General features: G+C 44.7%; 1 protein-coding gene across 1 annotated transcript in view; it reads right to left on the bottom strand.

Moving 5' to 3' along the window:
* Positions 1-22,945, bottom strand: part of DOCK2 (dedicator of cytokinesis 2) — a 460,175-nt gene that overhangs the window by 393,607 nt on the left and 43,623 nt on the right. The window contains exons 9-14 of the mRNA XM_070357390.1: positions 17,336-17,417; positions 7,153-7,288; positions 4,749-4,824; positions 3,716-3,792; positions 3,000-3,125; positions 1,664-1,788 (exon numbers count right to left, since the gene is read on the bottom strand). Coding sequence (XP_070213491.1) covers positions 1,664-1,788; positions 3,000-3,125; positions 3,716-3,792; positions 4,749-4,824; positions 7,153-7,288; positions 17,336-17,417 — 622 coding nt within the window. The remainder of the gene's footprint in view (positions 1-1,663; positions 1,789-2,999; positions 3,126-3,715; positions 3,793-4,748; positions 4,825-7,152; positions 7,289-17,335; positions 17,418-22,945) is intronic.

The raw sequence follows: 22,945 nt of genomic DNA, 5'->3' as shown, positions 1-22,945 counted from the left end.
TACTAATTTTATTTTTCAGAAAAGTTTCACAATCCAACAAAAAGAGGATGACTTAAATGCTTGGATTTTGCTTAACTAAGTATTAATTAATGGAGCCAATCTTTCCCAACAAAAAGGCAATTGTGAGGATATCTTTAGATTTAAAAAATAATTATCAATCTTCCTAGAATTTGATAGAAGTGGTTATTAGCCTAATTTTTAAACTGATAAATAAATTGGGGATTTTTCTTTTTAATCTCTAGGCATTACTTGCTGTTGTTTGCTGTTTAGTCACTCAGTCATGTCTGACTCTTTGTGACCCTGTGGACTGTAGCCCACCAGACTCCTCTGGGATTCTCCAGGCAAGCTTACTAGAGTGGGTTGCCATTTTCTCCTCCAGGGCACCTTTCCAACCCAGGGATTGAACCTGCGCCTCCTGAATTGGCAGGAGAATTCTTTATCACTGAGCCACCGGGGAAACCCGTTTAATAAGAGGGCCTAGAGTCTTAAATCAAACCCCATCTCTGCCACATACTAACTCTATGACCTTGCGAAAGTTATTTCACTTGACAAAGGTTTAGTTTCCCCCTCTGTAAAAATGGGGGAAGTAATAGTAATGCATCATGCTTATCACACGCCATTGTTGTTGTTGCTGTTTACTGGCTAAGTTGTATGAGATTCATTGCGACCCCATGGACTTTAGACCACCAGGCTGCTCTGTCCATGGGATTTCCTAGGCAAGAATACTGGAGTGGGTTGCCATTTCCTTCTCCAGGGGATACTTATCACAGTCTCTGGCATATAGCAATGCCTCTATGAATGCCAGCTATTTGTAGGTGGAGGGTAGAAAAATATGCCTGAGCTCTAGGCCCCCAAGCTGAAGCAGAACACCTATCTGTACTCACACCACCATCTCCTGTGCGATCTGATCACCTACTGTGTGTGGCCTAAGAGGAATATTTGCCCATGCTGAAACTTCTACTGAGAGCTGATTTTATTTTCAGCTAAGTACTCTAAAAGGAGAAATTGAAAAGCAAAACCGTCCCACACACTGGACATAGCTGCTGACAACCTTACAGGAAATATAAGTAAATAAATGTAAACACACATGACAAATATTGTACAGGACATATGCTGTATAAATATTTATAGCAATATGCTTTGCATTCCTGAATACACTCTGCCCGCCCTCTGGAGACCAATTTACGGGTAAGGCTTTCCACCAGAATGTCTGGCTGAGCACTGGGGAGTCAGATTAAGTGTCGGCAATGTCTGTTTTGAGGACATTCTGTGTCTTCACACCAGCCCAAGGCTCTGTACTGTTCCTTTCTCCTGGTATTTCGCCTGAATAAACTAGCTCAGGTTGCAATGAGAACAGCATTTTGACTGCAAAAAGCCAACATAAAAACTAAGGCTGAGCAAGAAAGGAATAAGAGGTCATGAAAGGAAAGGGACAGACACTGAAAAGCCAACTGCTTTGCTGTAAAGAAATAACAACACACCAGGGCTTATTATGGGCTACCAGGCCAGCCAAACTCTAAAGGTGTGTGTCACATTACTCTGCACCACCCCCGAAGGCACCTGGCACTCAGAGAGCAGGATCAAGAACGGAAAAAGCAAATCTTTACGAGCAGAGGCGCCCAAGGAGGGCCCTGTCACCCAGAGCAACAGCAGGGTCCCTTACAGGCAGCGTTTTGCCATCCTCCGCACACACACACATGATCACTTCCACGTTCCTCTGTGTGGTCTTGTTGTACTTGTCAAAGTCGCCTTGTAAGAGAGTGATGTAGATGTCGTTCCTGACGTCCCCTGAGACAGAGGGAGAGAGACAAGAGTTGGAGTCTGTGCAGCGAGAGAGACATCAACCAGAGGGCGCGGGGAGTGGGGGATTGGGGGAAGTGCCCCTCCTTGACATCTGTTAATGATACTAAAATCAGAACTACTTGGAAAAGCATTTTTACTTCATCAGGGCGCCCGGAGCAGAAGGTGACAAGAGGATGGAGGAACAGTAGAAAATTAGTTACGAAAGGGGAGGTGGTCACAGTTGGGCATGTTTTTCTCTCCATTAAAAATCGCTTAATTTTCATCCTCTAGTGACACCTTCTGGGAAGGCAAAGTAAAGCTTCAGTTGGATTGATCTTGGTGCGTAAATAACAACCACCGACAGTTCTCTCCATGGGTCTTTTACTGTGCAGAGGAGACAGAGTGACTCTCCACATGTGTCCAAGTAACACAGACAGGGCCAGGGGCCGGGCAGGGAGGGTCTTCAGGAGCTGAGGGGGTGGTGATAGCTGAAAGCCCTGCAGGGAATGCACAGGAACTGGCGTCTTAGTAAAGGCAGGCGTTAGTAAACTATGACTCCAGTGGACCACAGTTCAGCTGAGGAAAGAAGGGCTCAGTCAGTGAGAGTGCTCATGGATACCAGTACCAGACTCAAGTTTAAGGCAAACAGGCAAGTTTCAAAAGAGTATTATTATAGAATCTCATTTACTTTTTTTTTTTTGTTACATACATATTTGGAAACTACATATAGTTGTGGTTACTTTTGGAGACAAAGATTTAAGAGAGCTTTTACTGTTTCGCTGTAGTCCTTTTTCATGTTATTGGACACTTTACAATAAGTGTGGACTATTTCTGTAAGAAAAAATAGCTTAACAGTTTAAGAGAATGACCATACTTACCCCTAGAGAGAGTGAAATTATTCCGCCTGAAGTAAAGTGGATGTCCATGGTAAATTATTAAGTGGTAAGTCAGTCACAGAACACTGTGCAGAGTATATCAAGTAATGGGACAGAAAGTGTATAGAGTGTGATTCCATTTGTGAGGGGAAGTGCATGTGTATATACTCACGTGTTTATGTTTATTATATAAATGCATTTTGGATATACAGTTGTTTTCAGCAGTTACCTTCAGGGAAAGAAATAGAGGAAAGCAGTAGAAAAGAAAGGAGCTGGCTGTTGAAAAAGAAAATGGATCACAGCAGCTAGGCCACCCTCAACCCCTCCCAGGGGAAGGAGAACCTGGCATGATGATCTCCGGGAATCCCAGCTTCCTGGCTACCACGGTGGTCCTGTCCACGAGGTGTGGGTAGTCCTTGCGGATCTGAATAATGTCACCCACGAGCATCTTCATGGTCACCCAGAGGCCTGGAAGGGAGCACTCAAGATGAAGAGCCAACTTCAAGGTGCTCTCTCAGCCTCTCCCTCCCATGGTCTCTCCCCTTGTTCTCTCTCCGGAGGAGATCGTGGAAGCAGAGACACGTAGCCACAGATGCAGTGACCCAGCCCTGGGGGAGGCCGGGAGTTGGGATGCAAAGAGCTCTGGAGTGAGACACTGCTGATTTGAATCCCACCGGTTACTTCCAGCAGGGTCAGCTTCTGTCACTTCATCACACCCCTCTAAACCCACCCTGTGTAAAGTGGGCTTGATCCCATCTATCTTATAGGACTGTGGGAAGGAGGGAAGCAAACAAGGAAACATCTCACAGGGCCTGACACACAGGAAAGAGTCAGGACACACCGACTCCTCTCTCCCTTCAGCACAAGGACATGTCTCCCTTCTATTTCTCAGGCAGAGATTTCCATCTCTGTAGATCACGAGACCCCACTCTTCGTAATGGCCTGTCTGGAAGGAAGGTTATGTCTCCCAGAGTCTAGGGGTTTGAGCTGGTTGCTGTAGAACCAAGGGAGCCCAAGCTGAAGTCTGGTCCAGCCTGCTTGGCCAGCAGGCTCTGTACCTTGCCCTCCGCTGTCCCCCTTGGAGGCTGTGACTTTGCCCAGCAGGCTGTGAAGGAAGTCATTCTCAGCTGTTACCCTAGACAGGAAAAGAGAGCACAAAATGTTTGCATGGTACCCTTATAGATTCCCTCCCCTGTGGTTTCAGGGGCTCCAGAAAGTTGCCCAGCCCCTCTACACACCTTAGGTGAAAAGGGAGCCTGCCCATGTCAGCTCAGAGTGTACCTGCCATCAAGGAGCACATCTCTCTCTTTCACAAAGCAATATGGCTCTAAAACTTGGAGAATACCTAGGCTACAAGTAGAGGCCATTTGTATTCCTAGGAAGATTCTTAAAAAGAAAGGATCCCCAAGCCCTCAAAGTGAGTATCTGCTTAGCAAGGTGGCACAGCTCTGGCTGTTCATGCGAAGTCCTAATCACATGCTAAATCCAAGTCACTGACCTCATTATCTGTTAAAAAAAAAAAAATCCTCCTTAAACAAATGAGGACAATGTTCTCAAGCTTGGGGTCTTACTGTCTCAAGCTTTCTTAGATCAAGGAAAGGACGTCTACCTTCCTCACTGCCCTCCTTTAAAGTCATGGATATGCGTGCCCATGAGAACTAGGTCCTGACTCCCTGTTATATGCTCCTGGTATGCTGCTGCTTTGTAGCTTCATGGTCCCAGTCATATTTGTATCTGATGCACTGATCTGTTGTTACCTACCCATTTAATTCCCCACCTAAGTATAAGCTTCATGAAAACAGCCATGTTGATCCTGTTTACCACCTCATGCTCCATGCCTAGCACAATGCCCAGCTCTCTGCCAGCTTTTAATCAAAGCTTGTTAAATAAATAACACCTCATGAACAAGCAGGTCAAAAGCTGGATGGTTTTGAATGCCTAGGCACTGAGACCATCATTCTTACCCTTTCCTCTTGGTAGGTCCTAACTGGCTGTTATCAACTCAAGGAACCAGTTCATTCTGCTTCTGAGTGGCCCTCAATCAGGAAAAATGTGGTTTCAGAGAATAGAAAGTAATGGGAAATCACTCACGGGTGAAAAGGAATGAAGTGCTGCTTTTCCTCATCACTTTCTGCTTTCCCCTTGATGATGTCTGTTATATCCATAACTAGAAAAAGAAGAGAAATGACTTTATGGCTTAAGCCCTCCCGCTCCCAGGAAGGGATGACAATGGGATGAGATCGTAGGGCAGGAAGCTTAAAAAGGCAGGAAAGCCAGCATCGGCCACCTGGCAAACACCTCTGGGTAAGCTGGGCTGGGAGGAGGGCAGCCAGAGAAACGTTTGAGAGCCAGGGGCTTAGCAGAGGCCGAGGGGAAAGAGTCAGAGCCACGCCCATGGAACTAAGCAATTAGGTTTGCTTCTGACATATTCCTATTAGAGGTCTACTATACTGGAGAATCCCAGGGACGCGGGAGCCTGGTGGGCTGCCATCTATGGGGTTGCACAGAGTCGGACACGACTGAAGCGACTTAGCAGCAGCATACTGACAAAACCCAAGCACAGTGACTCCCTGTAGGGTCTGAAGAGCTAATCACCCTCTTTTATAAACGTGCTCATATTCACAGACACACATCTGGGGATCCTTGAACCCTACATTTCCAGAGGGATCCTGGATCTTCTGAAACTTGTCCTTAAATCAGCCACTGAAGCTCCATAAAACTAAGGTAAAGAACTCTTGCCCCAGAGCAGGGATTATAGAAATGGGGGCAGGGGGAGGAGCATTGAAACTTGCTAGCCAAATAGGGCCAAAATCCTAGCAACAAGAAATTCCTCAAACACTCCAGGCCCCCATCAGGGAGCCATTAAAACTGCCCAGGTAATGATCAACTAGTGACTGTATCTAGCTCAAAAGAGGAGTTTAGGGAGCTGTGAGAAAGAGGGGAAACTGTTATTTGAACCTGGTTAGCATCCATTCTTTCTGACAAACAGACACTCCCCTCACCTATTCTCAGTGAGCTATATTTGGGTAGAACAATCTCCCTCTGGCTCCAGAGTTTTGGCCTGGGGATCAGGGAACCAAATCCCCCTGCCCAGAATAAGGACTTTGGGGATGAGCAAATGGCATATATTTTAGCTCCTGGGGCTTCTCCTGAAATGAATGGAAAAGAAGTGCTCTCTTTCCCCTGGGCTGCTAAGCAGGTAGGATGCAAACTTGGAAGAGCTAGCCAACTAATTGGACAGTCATCTTCAGAATAAGTCAGCAAAAGGACACAGGAGCTGAGAGATACAGAGATGAAAATTCATTTGAGTTCCTGGATCCAGTACTGCCTGAAGCAACCTATCCCTAAATCTTTCATTTACACCAGATTGCTGTCACTAGAAACCAGAAGAGAGAGCCAGTTATAGCTGGAGACAAAGACACACTTTGCAGTAAGGCCCTCGCCACTTTACCAGGTATGTGGTAAGGTCAGGACTGCCCTTCATACAGAAACAGAGCATTTAGAGCAGGTCGTGGAGCCACCAGGCCTAAGTCCCTCATTTGCAGACAAGAAAACTAAGGCCCTGGGGAAAAATGCTTGTCCAAGATCACCCATCTAGCTAGCTGGCAAAAATACCAGTTTAAACACCAGTTAGCTCAGGATAAGCTCATTTCTCCCATTCGGCCACTTGGCAAGAAGTGCCAGGGGACTTGGAGAACCAGCTGATTTGTCATGACAGAAGATCTGGGTGTCCTCAGGAGAAACCTGAGACATTGGGTTTAGATATGGCATACAGGGATTATAAATGGTACACAACTAAAATGTTATATTTTAACCCAAAGAAGTAAAACTGGCATAAGAATTGCTATTTCCATGGGTGTCTAAATTGTCTTTTAAGAAAAAAAAAATGTACTTTAGCTTAAATACAGTGAGTTAATTAAAAGAAAATATATTAGGTAAATAATACAGCAAGTGATAGTCAAATATAACAAGAGCCATAAAAGTGGGAAGAGAATAATTAAGTCTTGGCAACTCCCAGGAGAGCGGAGGCTTGGGGAGAAATGCAGAGGTGATGTTTATCTCAAGCAGCCTCGCTCGGTTGTGCCAAGGGTCCAACCCGGAATTGAGCGGTGTGGTGGGTGACTCATTCTGTTTAACTGCACTTCCTGTCCTGGGTATTTTTTTTGAAGGATGATTTGTTCCTCATAATTAGATCCCGCCTGTATTGTTCTTTCTTTTCCACCATGCTTGGGAGCGAAGGTACCAATGGCTCAGATGGCTCCGTGGTCCCAGCACTCTGCTCCAGATGCAGGGATTTCATTATTCACCATCTTTGTCATAAATCTGGACTTAGTCATCAATTACTTTGATTGAATCTCAAGAAATTTAAGTATTAGGGGCTGCCTGGCAAAGGTTTTTGAGCAAGGGAGGGCAAGGAGGAGAGCGAAAGAACAAGTCTTTGGAGCGCAATCACCAGGACGTGCACACCTAGGAGGTGCTGTGTGCGTGCCCTTACCTGCCACCCCGAAGGGCCGCCTCAGTCCCTGCGTGCACTTCTTTGTGTTTGTGTCCTTAAGATCCATCTTCCCAACTCGGACTATTTGACAAATTAAGTAAATTTTATCCCTGTTGAGGTCTTTGTTTCCAAGATCCTGTAGGGCAGGAAGTGAATAGTTACATATTGTGTCTGATGAACAAAAAATAGAAAAGAAAACCTAGTAATAGAGAATTCAGGGAGGGGGCTATGTTTATCACTTAGTATACATGACATAACTGCATTATACAATTAGTCCTGGAAAATGTGGAAAGCCAAGCTATCACATCCATTTCACACATAAGAAAAGTGAGCTTTGGAAAAGAAACTGGGTGACAGGACTCTGGTGTTCAGTCCTGATTCTTCCACTTCAAATTGATGAGAAAAGAAGGATAGAGGTGCGATGTCAGCTATATAGACAGGAGTTCCTATATGCCAGTGGATGGATCCAAAAATAGCATTTGCTACAAATGACTTCATCCGTCTGGTCACTGCTCAGTGTCTCTGAGGGAGAAGGCACAGGAAGAAGGGAAACCCTAACAATTGCCATCTGCTTGTGTGCTCAGCTGCTCAGTAGAGTCTGACTCTTCTGCAGCCCCACAGACTGTAGCCCAATAGGCTGCTCTGTCCATGGGATTCTCCAGGCAAGAATACTAGAGTGGGTTGTCATGCCCTTCCCCAGAGGATCTTCCCGACCCAGGGATCAAACCCACATCTCCTGCACTGGAAGGCAAATTCTTTACCACTAAGTCACCCAGGAAGCCCAAACAACTACCATTTACTGAGCACCTAATGCTGCCTGATAGCTCAGTTGGTAAAGAATCTGCCTGCAATGCAGGAGGCCCCAGTTCGATTCCTGGGTCAGGAAGACCCACTGGAGAAGGGATAGGCTACCCACTCCAGTATTCTTGGGCTTCCCTGATGGCTCAGTTGGTAAAGAATCTGCCTGTAATGCAGGAGACCTGGTCTGATCCATGGGCTGGGAAGATCCCCTGGAGAAGGGAAAAGTTACCCACTCCAGTATTCTAGCCAAGAGAATTCCATGGACTATAGTCCATGGGATCACAAAGAGTCAGATACATGACTGAGCAACTTTCACTTTACTTCACTTAACGTATGTAAATCACCCAGGCATCAAACAACCACAAGATCCCAGAGCTTCTAACACAACAGAGTTGACTCCAGCTCAGGCTACAGATCCAGTGCAGATAGGCAGGGACTCCATGCACTTACTTACTCTGGGCCCCTGGCTGAAGGATGACCTATCTTTCACAATAGGTCTATCTACTATCCCCAGAGCAGGGGGAGGGAATGTGTCAAGACACTTACTGGCTCTTAAAACTTTCACCCAGAAGACAGGCCTATCACTTCCACTCCCGTTTCACTGGCCAAAGCAAGGGCCATGGCCATACCTAACTGCAAGGGGACAGAGAAGTATACTGAATTGTGTGCTCAGAAGGAGGAACGTAGAAGCTGTGAACACACTGATGTCTCAAACACTGTGAGAAGTGTCTCACACATCATTGTCTTCTTTGAGTCTTAACAACTCTCCAAAGTTCTATCATTAATACTATTTGTTGTTTAGATGCTCAGTCCTGTCCAACCGTTTGTGACCCCACTGACTGTAGCCCACCAGGCTCCTCTGTTCATGGGATTCTCCAGGCAAGAATACTGAAGTGGGTTGCCATTTCCTCCTCCACCAGGGATCAAACCCACATCTCCTATGTTGGCAGACGGATTCTTTACCACTGAGCCATGAGGAAAGCCCAGTACTATTACTGTAGCCCAATTCAACATATGAGGAAACCAAGACACACGGAAGATAAAGGTCTTCCCCCAGTCCATGACCTTAGTCCTTAGAGACACTGTCTGGTCACTCTGACCCCAAAGTCCATCAGTCTAAAGGCCACAATGTTTCTCCATTAACCTAGGTGTTTTATCATCAGTGCTGTATGGATGGAGAAGCCTTGAGGCTACTGTAAGAATAAGACTGAAAACCAGAGGCAGGAGGCTAAATCCAAAACCTGAGAGCACCAGAGAACCCCCCGACTCTAGGGAACATCAATTGATAAGAGCTCATCCAAAAGCCTGCATACCTACACTGAAACCAAGCTCCACCCAAGAGCCAACAAGTTCCAGAGCAAGACATACCACGTAAATTCTCCAGCAACACAGGAACATAGCCTTGAGCTTCAATATACAGGCTGCCCAAAGTCACACCAAACCCACAGACATCTCAAAACTCACTACCGGACACTTCATTGCACTCCAGAGAGAAGAAATCCAGCTCCACCCACCAGAACACTGATGCAAGCTTCCCTAACCAGGAAACCTTGACAAGCTACTCATCCAACCCCACCCACAGGGAGGAACCTCCACAATAAAGAGGAACCACAAACTTCAAGAATACGGAAAGGCCACCCCAAACACAGAGATATAAACAAGATGAAAAGGCAGAGAAATACCCAGCAGGTAAAGGAACATGATAAATGCCCACCAAATCAAATAAAAGAGGAGGAGATAGGAAGTCTACATGAAAAAGAATTCAGAATAATGAGAGTAAAAATGATCCAAAATCTAAACACCACAATGCATTTCTTTCACCATCCAAAGGTGCACAGGAGGGAAACCCACCTGGACCACCCAGCATTCCAGTGCCCTGTTCAAATCTAAAAGCTTCAGTGTTCCTGAGACCCTCTTCCAGATGAGATTCAGCTGGAGAAGGAATGTTGAGGCACGTTGTTGGCATCAGAGCAGAGATCCCTGGTTCTGGCCTCACTAGAGAAGAGTTGCTGCTGCTGCTGCTAAGTCGCTTCAGTCGTGTCCGACTCTGTGTGTCCCCATAGACGGCAGCCCACCAGGCTCCCCGTCCCTGGGATTCTCCAGGCAAGAACACTGGAATGGGTTGCCATTTCCTTCTCCAATGGATGAAAGTGAAAAGTGAAAGGTAAGTCGCTCAGTCGAGTCCGACTCTCAGCAACCCCATGGATTGCAGCCTACCAGGCTCCTCAGTCCACAGGATTTTCCAGGCAAGAGTACTGGAGTGGGGTGCCATCACCTTCTCCAAGAGAAGAGTTACTTCTCTTCCAAGTTAATTTTCATGCAGGCATATGTACTGGGAACGACCTGTCTGCTGACATCAGGGCCAGAGCCTAGTAAAGCAGCCATCCCCAGCTTTTCACTATGGCTGGTGTGGGAGAAAGAGGGAGAGACATAGAGTTTCTGGGAACAAGACATGGCCTCAACATGGTCCACAATTCCTGCTTGGGGGCTGTCACGGTTACATTTTATGTGTCAACACGGATAGGCTGTGCTGCCTAGCTGCTTGGTCAAACACTAGACTGGATGTATCTATGATGTATTTTGTAGGTCTGATTAGTATCTAAAATCAGTTGACTTTAAGTAAAGGGCATTTCCTTCCATGATGTAAGTGGGGCTCATCTAATCAGTTGAAGGTCTTAAGAGCAAAACCTGAGGTTTCCTAGAGAAGAAGGAAGTCTGCCTCAAGACACTGCAATGTATAAATCCTCCCTAAGTTTTCAGACTGCTGTCCAGCCCTACCGATTTCAGACGTGTGAGCCCCTCTCAGTCACATGAGCCAAATTCTTAAAATAAATCTATGTATTTATGTATCTTATTGGTTTCATTTCCCTGGAAAACCCTTCACTGATACAAGGTCTGGCCTCTCACAGGTGGAAGAATAGATTCTCCCAAGTCTCCCAGTGGAAGGGAAACAGAGAACCTTGGGCAGAGGGGGCTTTCTAACCACAGAAGCCCCTCCCCTCATTTGCATTTCTTGCCTTGCTCAGTAGGCAACTGAGTTTGAGTTGCCAATCATCTCACAGCCAGCCAGTGGGACAGCCTCTTCTCTGGCCTGTCTGACGCCTTCCTCCAACTCACCCTGAAATCCCCCTGAAACTCATCTTTAGAAACCATGTTCAGTATTTCATTTCTCTTCCCCCTACAATGGTAATAGCTCCCTATTCCTTACCCTGTTAGTGTTAATTTTCCCCAGCTGATGTGAAAGGTCCTGGACATAATATATTTCCAGCTATCCTATCCCACTGATTCCCCACTATTCTCTGCATGCAAGTACTCTATTTTTGTCACAAAGATTTCTTTATCACTCCACAAACACACATTGCCCACTTTCAACTCCAGATCTTTCTTCCTAAGCCCTCGTCTGTACCTCTGCCTCTAAAGATTACCTCTTATTCCTCTATATATCCACATCCTTTCCATTCTTGAAAGCTCAGGTCCTGTTTCCCTCATAATGATCTCCATCTCTAACTACTTCTCCCCTCCCAGGAGGAATTTTTTATATCTTGAAATATCTATGTTGGTGTCTTTCAGAATCATTTCAGAGCTACAGAATCCCTGTCACCTGGCAGGTCCCCTCCTAAATGTTACAGGACGAATTATGCCACCCCACCCCCACCCACCACCAAACTCATATGTTGACCTCCCACGTCTCAGAACATGACTGTACTTGGAGACAGGGAGGTTAGAGAGGTGATTAAGCTAAAATGAGGTCATTAGGGTAGACACTATTCCAATATGACCGGTGTCCTTATAAGGACCTTGGGACACAAACACCGAAGAATGTGTGAGCACACAAGGAGAATGTGGCCATCTGCAAGCCAAGGGGAGAAGCCTCCAAAGAAGCCAACACTGCCAACACCTAGGTCTTGGACTTCCAGGCACTGAAACTGCGAGAAACTAAATTCTTATTGTTTCAGCAAAAACAACACCCAGCTGTGGATGTGATTGGTAACAGGAGTCAAGTCCAATGCTGAAAATAGCAATACTGCATAGGAACCTGGAATGTTAGGTCCATGAATCAAGGCAAATTGGAAGTGGTCAAACAGGAGATGGCAAGAGTGAAAATAGACATTTTAGGAATCAGCCAACTAAAATGGACTGGAATGGGTGAATTTAACTCAGATGACCATTATATCTACTACAGGGAGCAAGAATCCTTTAGAAGAAATGGAGTAGCCATCATAGTCAACAAAAGACTCCGAAATCCAGTACTTGGATACAATCTCAAAAACGACAGAATGATCTCTGTTCATTTCCAAGGCAAACCATTTAATATCACAGTAATACAAGTCTATTCCCCAGCCAGTAATGCTGAAGAAGCTGAAGTTGAATGGTTCTATGAAGACCTACAAGACCTTCTAGAACTCACACCCAAAAAAGATGTCCTTTTCATTATAGGGGACTGAAATGCAAAAGTAGAAAGTCAAGAAATACCTGGAGTAACAGGCAAATTTGGCTTTAAAGTACAGAATGAAGCAGGGCAAAGTCTAATAGAGTTCTGCCCAGAGAACGCACTGGTCACAGCAAACACCCTCTTCCAACAACACAAGAGAAGACTCTACACATGGACATCACCAGACGGTCAACACCCAAATCAGACTGAATATATTCTTTGCAGCCAAAGATGGAGAAGCTCTATACAGTCAGCAAAAACAAGATCAGGAGCTGACTGTGGCTCAGATCATGAACACCTTATTGCCAAATTCAGACTGAAATTGAATAAAGTAGGGAAAACCACTAGACCATTCAGGTATGACCTAAATGAAATCCCTTTCGATGATACAGTGGAAGTGACAAATAGATTCAAGAGATTAAATCTGATAGACAGAGTGCCTTATGAACTATGGACGAAGGTTCGTGACATTGTACAGGAGGCAGTGATCAAGACCATCCCCAATAAAAAAATGCAAAAGGGCAAAACGGTTGTCTGAGGAAGCCTTACAGATAGCTGAGAAAAGAAGAAAAGCAAAAGGCAAAGGAGAAAAGGAAAGATATACCCATTTGAATGCAGAGTTCCAAAGAATAGCAAGGAGAGATAAGAAAGCCTTCCTCAGTGATCAATTCAAAGAAATAGAGGAAAACAACAGAATGGGAAAGACTAGAGATCTCTTCAAGAAAATTAGAGATACCAAGGTAACTTTTCATGCAAAGATGGGTACAATAAAGGACCTAACAGAAGCAGAAGATATGAAGAAGAGGTGGCAAGAAAACACAGAACTATACAAAAAAAGATCTTCTGACCCAGATAATCATGATGGTGTGATCACTAACCTAGAGCCAGACATCTTGGAATGCAAAGTCAAGTGGGCCTTAGGAATCATCACTACGAACAAAGCTAGTGGAGATGACGGAATTCCAGTTGAGCTATTTCAAATCCTAAAAGATGATGCTGTGAAAGTGCTGCACTCAATATGCCAGCAAATTTGGAAAACTCAGCAGTAGCCACAGGATTGCAAAAGGACAATGTTCATCCCAACCCCAAAGAAAGGCAATGCCAAAGAAAGTTCAAACTACCACACAATTGCACTCATCTCAAACACTAGTAAAGTAATGCTCAAAATTTTCCAAGCCAGGCTTCAACAGTATGTGAACCATGAGCTTTCAGATGTTCCAGGTGGATTTAGAAAAGGCAGAGGAACCAGAGATCAAATTGCCAACATCCACTGGATCATAGAAAAAGCAAGAGAATTCCAGAAAAACATCTACTTCTGCTTTATTGACTATGCCAAAGCCTTTGACTGTGTGGGTCACAACAAACTGTGGAGAATTCTTCAAGAGATGGGAATACCAGACCACCTGAACTGCCTCCTGAAAAATCTGTGTACAGGTTAAGAAGCAACACTTAGAACTGGACATGGAACAACAGACTGGTTCCAAACCAGGAAAGGAGTATGTCAAGGCTGTATATTGTCAACCCTGCTTATTTAACTTATATGCAGAGTACATCATGAGAAACGCTGGGCTAGAAGAAGCACAAGCTGGAATCAAGATTCCCGGGAGAAGTATCAATAACCTCAGATATGCAGATGACGCCACCCTTATGGCAGAAAGTGAAGAAGAACTAAAGAGCCTCTTGATGAAAGTGAAAGAGGAGAGTGAAAAAGCCGGCTTAAAGCTCAACATTCAGAAAACGAAGATCATGGCATTTGGTCCCATCACTTCATGGCAAATAGATGGGGAAACAGTGACAGACTTTATTTTTGGGCTCCAAAATCACGGCAAATGGTAGCTGCAGCCATGAAATTAAAAGATATTTGCTCCTTGCAAGAAAAGTTATGATCAACCTAGACAGCATATTGAAAAGCAGAGACATTACTTTGCCAACAAAGGTCCATCTAGTCAAAGCTATGGTTTTTCCAGTAGTTATGTATGCATGTGAGAGTTGGACTATAAAGAAAGCCGAGCACCGAAGAACTGATGCTTTTGAACTGTGGTGTTGGAGGAGACTGTTGAGAATCCCTTGGACTGCAAGGAGACCCAAGCAGTCCATCCTAAAGGAAACCAGTCCTGCATATTCACTGGAAAGACTGATGCTGAAGCTGCAACTCCAATATTTTGGTCACCTGATGTGAAGAACTGACTCATTTGAAAAGAGCCTGATGCTGGAAAAATTTGAGGGTGAGATGAGAAGGGGACGACAGAGGGTGAGATGGTTGGATGGTATCATCGACTCAATGAACATGAGTTTGAGTAAGCTCAGGGATAGACAAGGAAGCCTGGCATGCTGCAGTCCATGGGATCTCAAAGAGTTGGAAACGACTGACCGACTGAACAAACTGACTGAAGCCACACCATCTGTGGTACTTTGTAACAGCAGCCCTAGAAAATTAATACACTAGGTAATCATATAAGTCTCCTAGGTAGGCTCCCTTTTTACCCCTTTTCTGTGAGAAAAAATTTCACTTGCTCAAAAGAAGAATCAGATCTTTAAGAGCTGTCTCATCAAAGACCCTTGGTATTGAGGAATCTTACTGCTATAAAAACAAGTAAAAATGCTTGAACACAAGTCATTCCCTGGAGGGTGTAAAAGCAAGCAGGTTCAGAAGTAGGCTTCAACCTCTGCTGTCTGCCAAACACTTTTACTTCGGCCTCACAAATCTCAGACATTTGGGGAAACTGAGGCAGGACAAGAACCCATCAGACACATGCTACCTGATTTAGTAATTCGTTCTTGCTCCTTTAGGGCTTCCCTGGTGGCTCAGACAGTAAAGAATTCGCCTGCAGTGCAGGAGACCTCAGTTCAATCCCTGGGTTGGGAAGATCCCCTGGAGAAGGGAATGGCTACCCACTGCAGTATTCTTGCCTGGAGCATCCCATGGACAGAGGCACCTGGTGGGCTACAGTCCATGGGGTTGCAAACAGTCAGATACGACTGAGCAACTGACACACTAGTGCTCATATTACCATTCAGTGTTGTCCTGCGTGTGTTAGCAGCAACCCCTCAGCTGGGGAAAATCTGAGGAACCTTGTGTATAGGCTCCTTTCCTCTTATAGAACCAGAAGGTGGATGCTCAGGAAGCAGATGGAAGGGAAATCCAGCATTTGCCCACCCCATGTGCCAGTTCCTCGGGCTCTACCCTCAAAGAAGAAACTAGGAAGAGCTGACATCCAGAGACAAGAGAAATGAGGCCACCAAGGCACATGCCTGCCAAGTCATATCTCATCCCTAACTTAAACATCATCTCAATTTCCAGCTGGACATAATTCCCAGTCAAACGCCATCACATCAGCCATCTTTAATTATCTGCATTGCATGGATGGCCTCCTGACATCTCTCTTGTTTATTTACTCATTGAATCACTGTCTGAACCTCCCCATCACACCCTGAGCCAGGAGCCACCAGTTCACCTGCTGCCGCATCCTCAGCACCCAGCTCAGAGCTTACAAAGTGCAGGTGCTCACTGGTAGCACTTGAATCAACAGAAGAAGCTAGAGCGCCATGACCTTTCCTGCCCTGAAATGAAGACTCCCATCATTTCAAGAGAGCGAAGTGTCAGCAGTTAAGCCAGTCAACCAAGGTTCTCAAGTTCATCTGCTGTGGGAAGAAGAGGTAGAGGCACAGGCAGAATTCCACTAAGGCAGGATCACGTCTCATTACTACTGAATGACACAAACTTACCAATGCCCTTTCCTGCATGTTTGCATCATGAATTGGTTCTCTGCAAAATGAACCACTGATTGATTCCCTGTCTCTCTCCCTCTTGTGAAACATCTGTCTCCTGGTTTAATCAGGAAGCTCCATGGGATTCTCCTATTTATCAAGAAAATAAATAGGTTCCTCCTTCTAACTAATAATAGATAAAGAGCACTGAGGCACATTTATATATGCCAAGAAAACTTTTGTGTAAGCAATTAGGATCTATGATCTTATTCCAGGCCTCTGGCCCATTTTTCAGGAACTAACAAACAAAATAAATCAGCTGTGCTCCAATCTAATTGCAACACAACATAAGACATAGAACTTAATGGGCTGTAAATGGAAAATTATTGTGGAGCAAGGTAGGTTAATCTAGCATGTTGGTCACTCCTGGATCAAACCCACGGGTTTGATCCATGCCCAGATCTCTCCCCAGCTCCTCCTCTGAAATCTCCCTTTTTCACATGCAACACAGTGAAAAATCTCATAAATTCTCTTCTCCCCAAAGACACTTGCAGAAAACACCAATATTCTTGGATATTTTAAGATCATACTCTGAACACACCTTGGTGGAAATAGGGAAAGAGTGGGTTTCTGCAGGAAATGATAACCCTTATCTCCTTCTTTCCAGTATTTCTCCCTTTTAGAACTAAAAGGCCAAGTCACTCTCGAGATAAATCATCCAAATAACAACTGATTTCAACATTTCTACTTATGTGTTGCCTGGTGAGTATTGGTATTTAAAAGGATGATCCCAGGGAACCGTAAGAGCCTTAGTCATCTATGACTTAATTGTGTTCAGAATATCCAATTTACCAAGGCAGTCAATGTTCTAGAAAGGCCCTTATTAATATCAAGTATTTTGTAAAGGTTTTTTAGAGGGTCTGAACAGAAAGCAGGAACTCATGTTAACTGTGAATCAATCTGAATCTGCTGTATCTAGTTCACCTAAACATTATTGCTGGAAGAGGTGTATGCTTGTTTACACGTGCTCTTCACTGCATGCACACAGGTGAAAAGGAGAGAGGCAGTGAAGAAGAGGGAGCCAGGAGGAGATCCACCTTCCCAAGTTTCCTCTTTGCAGAGACCCCAGAACACAGCTCTGCACCAAGGCCACGCTTCCTGCTGACCACTGACCAGCCCCGTTTCCAAGACTCTGGGCTGGTAAGTGTGGGATGTGGCACCCAGAGGACTGCACACACCTACCGTGAAGACCACCTTCAGGTTATTGAGCATCTCGATCTCCTTCGGGAAGCCCCTGCTGCCCCATCGCACCAGGTAGTTCTCACTGTGGGAAGAGAAGCGCAGCCTGTTACCGTCAGGGGTCTCAACAGTCATGCGGTAAAGATACCCACTGAGCCTCTGCTGTGGGCCCGACACCATGCTGCTTGCTGGGGACACAGGAGCATCTGAGACAGACTCTCCCTGTCTGTCCCTTCCTCCAGGAGATCACAGTGCCATCAGAGAGGCAGACGTGAGACCAGCCAGACCATGGAATTACTAACATATGTGTGTTCACAACCTCTTTCCCCCTCCTATCCAGCAAGCAAATTCTAACTCAGCTGCCTAATGTTTTTGAAGAGCAGCAGTTTTCTATGTAGAGGTGATAAAGAGTGGCAGAGGGAAAGGATCCTTTCCTCTCAAGGGAAAGGATTTTTATGTGTTTCATTGGACATTAAGAATATATTGATGTGCAGCCACTGTGGCAGGTCCTTAAAAAGTTAAACATAGAATTGTCATGTGACCCAGCGATTCTACTCCTAGGTCTCTACCTAGGAGAAATAAAGACATATATTCATACAAAAACTTATACATGGATGTTCATAACAGAGTTATTCATAATGGATGTTCATAACAGAGTTATTCATAATAGCCAAAAAGTGGAAACAACCTAAATGTCTATCAGCTGATGAATGGATTAAAAAAATGTGGTATATCCATTCAACAGAATCTCACTAAGCCATAAAAGGGAATATAGTACTGATTGACAATTGTTATAACATGGATGAATCTCTAACATATTAAGTGAAAGAATACAGACACAAAAGGCCACATATTATATGATTCCATTTATATTAAATGTCCAGAATAGGCAGGTCCGTTGAGACAGAAAGTTGATTAGTGGTTGTCAGTGGGGTTAAGAACAAGGGAATTGGGAGTGACTGCTAATGGGTACGAGTCTTACTATTGGGGTGATGGAAACATTACATAGTAGGGATGGTTGAACAAAATTAAAAATATACTAAAACCATTGAATTGTATGTTAAAAAGTGGCAAAGTTTCTGTTATGTGAATTATGTCAATAGTAATAATAAAAAAAATCATTAAAAAACAAACAAAAAGAATATATTAAGAATATATTAAAATTCCCTGGCAGTCTAGTGGTTAGCACTCCATGCTCTCACTGTTGAGGGCCTGGGTTTAATCCCTGGTTGGGGAACTAAGATCACACAAACCATACAGCACAGCCCCCCCAAAAAGAATGTATTTGCCCTTCCCACCTTATTCCCTTTTCAAGACTTGAGTAAAGATTTGAATGATTTTAAGTAATCCATTGAACCCACTGGATGTAGGACCATCTCCTTGAATGAATGTCACACTGTGATGGGCCACAGAGGGCCTTAGCCAGTATTTAATATACACTTAAGTAATGATTTACATGCAGTCATGACAAATATATATATATATATATATGCAATCATACTATAAATGAAACGTTCAGGATGTTGTGAGGATGTACATCAGAAGAACCAGCCCTAGTCTGGGTAGTTAGGGGGGTCTTTGCTGAGGATATGACATGTAAATAAAGTTGGCCAGGCAAAGAGAGTGGGAAAAAGAAATGGTTCGGGCAAAGCAACAACGTGTGCAAAGGCCCTGAGACAGGATGGAGCTTATGCATCTAAAAAGCAGATCCAAGGGAAAAGCTGCCAGAGAAAAATTAGAAGGATAGGCCAGACCATGTAGGCCACATAGGATGTAAAGATTTTGGCTTGATTCTTACAGTAGGGAGCACCCACTGGCAGTTCGTATGAAGAGCAGTCACACAGTTCTGACAGCTGATCATTCATCAACTCACAGCTTCTAGCAGCAGTACACTGTACACACAGCCCTGCCTGGCTCAGGCTAGTCAGTCCAGCTGCATCAGCAAGGTCAGGAAATCTAGCACTGCTTTTTTTTTTTTTAATTTATTTTTATTGGAGTATGTTTGCTTTACAATGTTGTGCTAGTTTCTACTATACAGAAAATCAATCATCTACATGTATACATATTTCTCCTCCCTTTTGGATTTCCTTCCCATTCAGGTCACCACAGCGCATTAAGTATTGATTACTGATTAGAGTTCCCTGTGCTATACAATAGGTTCTCATTCGTTATCTATTTTAGACACAGTATCAATAGTATATATATGTCAATCCCAATCTCCCAATTTCTCCCGCCCCTCCATTTACCCCGGTATCCATACTGTGGTTCTCTACGTCTGTCTCTATCTCTGCTTTGCAAATCCAATCACCTATACCAGTTTTCTAGTACTTCTTTAACTTAGAAGATTAGTATAATTAGGCTGCAGTCCATGGGGTTGTGAAGAGTTGGAAACGACTGAGAGACTTCACTTTCACTTTTCACTTTCACACTTTGGAGAAGGAAATGGCAACCCACTCCAGTGTTCTTGCCTTGAGAATCCCAGGGACGGGGGAGCCTGGTGGGATTCTGTCTATGGGGTCGCACAGAGTCAGACACGACTGAAGCGACTTAGCAGCAGCAGCAGCAAGGAAATAACAGCTACCCAGCTTCAGACTGACACGGGGAGTGCTTCCCAGTTCCCCAGCCCCTTCCCTGTATTGTGCCTGCCCTCTTCTTTCTTTGTTTTCTACTCTTTTTTTCCTTCATTCTTTGGTAGAGGGTGGGCTCTACCCCCTCGTGTCCCTCCTCCTCATCCCTCCCTCTCCTGAGGGCTCCTCTGTGTCTCCAGCTCTCTCAGAGGCATCACTCAGGCATGCCCCGTCGAGCACATCATTTGATGTGGCACATCAGGGAACAGAGCTGCCATCTCACTGATCCATTGCTTCCCTCCCCAGAGCTGGTTCAGGCCATCCATCACTTCGATGAGCCAGTAGGCCAGGCACCCTTGTCAATTCAGCTATGAGGAATCCTTGTGTTTTTCGAGAGGCAAGGAGCACTTTCATGATCTTTGTCACAGGTGTCTTGGGAGCAGCTGGCAGGGAATAGCAAGGAGCCTATGACATGCCCAGCATCTCACGGTGGGCGCTAAGGAAGCAGGACACTTGCTCGGTGTCTGCTGAGGCCTAGCCAGAGGAGCTGGACTGATTCTTTAAATTAGGGATTTAAGTTTGCTATAAAAAATAGTTTTCCACCATACAGTGATACGGAGAAGGCAATGGCACCCCACTCTAGTACTCTTGCCTGGAAAATCCCATGGATGGAGGAGCCTGGTAGGCTGCAGTCCATGGGGTCGCTAGGAGTCGGACACGACTGAGCAACTTCACTTTCACTTTTTACTTTCATGCATTGGAGAAGGAAAAGGCAACCCACTCCAGTGTTCTTGCCTGGAGAATTCCAGGGACAGGGGAGCCTGGTGGGCTGCTGTCTCTGGGGTCGCACAGAGTCGGACACGACTGAAGCGACTTAGCAGCAGCAGCAGCAGCAGCAGCATACAGTGCTAAGACCCTGGTGAGACCCACTGAGGATATCTGATACAACTCTTTCCTTGGTGACAGACTAAATTGGAAACTAGCTTATCTTTGGAGTCAGACGGACCTGGGTAGAAATCTCACCTCTGCCATTTTATAAATACATGTGATCTTGAGCAAGTCATTTGACCTCTCTGAGCCTCATTGTCTCATCCAAATCACCTGGAGTAATGATTATATGGGATCATATACAGACCTCAGTTTAATCTTTTTAGATAGTCAATCTATGTTTCATAATTGTCTCCAGGAGGGCCATTATTTTCTAAAATGAATTTTGTAAAGTTACTAGGAACTGTATGGGGCTTCCCAGGTGGCTCGGTGGTAAAGAATCCGCCTTCCAAGCAGAAGACACAGGGAAGATCCCCTGGAGGATCTTCCTGGAGAAGGGTTGGGAAGATCCTCTGGAGGAGGAAATGGCAATGCACTTAACTCTTGCCTGGGAAATCCTATGGACACAGGAGCCTGGCAGGGTATAGCTCATGGGGTCACAAAGAGTCAGACATGACTTAGAAATTTCATCAACACAATCAAGGTAAGAAGATATCACATTCTCAATTGCAGTAGACGGCTCAGGCTCCAGCTGCAATCTGTTGCACTAACTGGGATCTCGAATATGGGACCAGGTGTTGGCTCACAACCCCACTGGAGGGCACAGACAGTGGTCACCTGAGAGGAAGGATGGACTGAGCCACAAGCAGAGGCCAAGGCTGGCAGTGCTGGCCAGAGATACATCAAAGTCTTTTCTCAGGAGATTCCCAACACTGTTTTGCCTTCCTTGAAATGAGGTGCCCAGAAGTTCCCTTACCTTTTCCATTCCCAAGAACAATTAATTGAGGTGATTACAATAACAACCACTTGGAGCACCATGTGACAGGCCCTGTGCCTCGTGCACTTTTTCTTATTAAAAACCTGTGACCCTGTGAGGTTGACACGTGCATTTTGCAAATGGGACACTCTGGCTTAAGAAAGATTAACAGCTTGCCCAAGACTAAGAAGGAATAAATGGTGGGGCCACAACGTGAACCTGCCTAGATCCTAGATTACAGAGCCTACACTCCCAGCCTGTCACTGCCATTGAGGACACAGCATTTTCACCATTCATTTCTTAACTCTCTTTTTTAAAAATATATTTTTATTCTATCCAGTGCTATCTGTTTGAATCTTATTATTTCCATTGTTTTCCATTAATCAAAAATTGCTTACAAAACCCTATTGTGTGATGTGGATAAACCTAGTCTGTCATACAGAGTGAAGTCAGTCAGAAACAGAAAAACAAATACTGTATAGTTAACAGGTGGACTGGTTCAAATTGGAAAAGGAGTACATCAAGGCTGTATACTGTCACTCTGCTTATTTAACTTATACACAGAGTACATTGTGCAAAATGCCAAGCTGGACGAATCACTAGCTGGAATCAATATTGCCAGAAGAAATATCAACAGCCTCAGATATGCAGATGATACCACCCTCATGGAAAAAAGGGAAGAGGAACTAAAGAGCCTCTTGATGAAGGTGAAAGAGGAGAGTGAAAAAGCTGACTTAAAACTCAACATTCAAAAAACTAAGATCATGGTATCCAGTCCCATCTCTTCATGGCAAATAGATGGGGAAACAATGGCAGACAGTATTTTCGTGGGCTCCAAAATCACTGTGGACAGTGCCTGTAGCCCTGAAATTAAAAGACGCTTGTTCCTTGGAACAAAAGCTATGACAAACTTAGGGTATTAAAACCAGAGACATTACTTTGTTAACAAATGTCCTTATGGTCAAAGTTATGATTTTTCCAGTAGCTATGTACAGATGTGAGAGGTGGACTGAGAGCTGAAGAATTTATGCTTTCAAAATGTGGTGCTAGAGAAGACTCCTGAGTCCCAAAGGAAACCAATCCTGAATATTCACTGGAAGGGCTGATGTGGAAGCTGAAGCTCCAATATTTTAGTCACCTGATGTGAAGAGCTGACTCACTGGAAAAGACCCGGATGCTGGGGAAGATTGAAGGCAGAAGGAGAAGGGGATGACAGAGGATGAGATGGCTGGAGGGCATCACCTACTCAATGTACATGAGCTTGAGCAAACTCTGGGAGAAGGAGAGGGAAGCCTGGGTGCT

Source organism: Bos mutus, chromosome 20 (assembly GCF_027580195.1).
Source record: "Bos mutus isolate GX-2022 chromosome 20, NWIPB_WYAK_1.1, whole genome shotgun sequence".
In the NCBI taxonomy this organism is placed as follows: domain Eukaryota; kingdom Metazoa; phylum Chordata; class Mammalia; order Artiodactyla; family Bovidae; genus Bos; species Bos mutus.
Note: the sequence above shows the minus strand (reverse complement) of the source record. Positions and strands in the feature narration are given on the sequence as shown.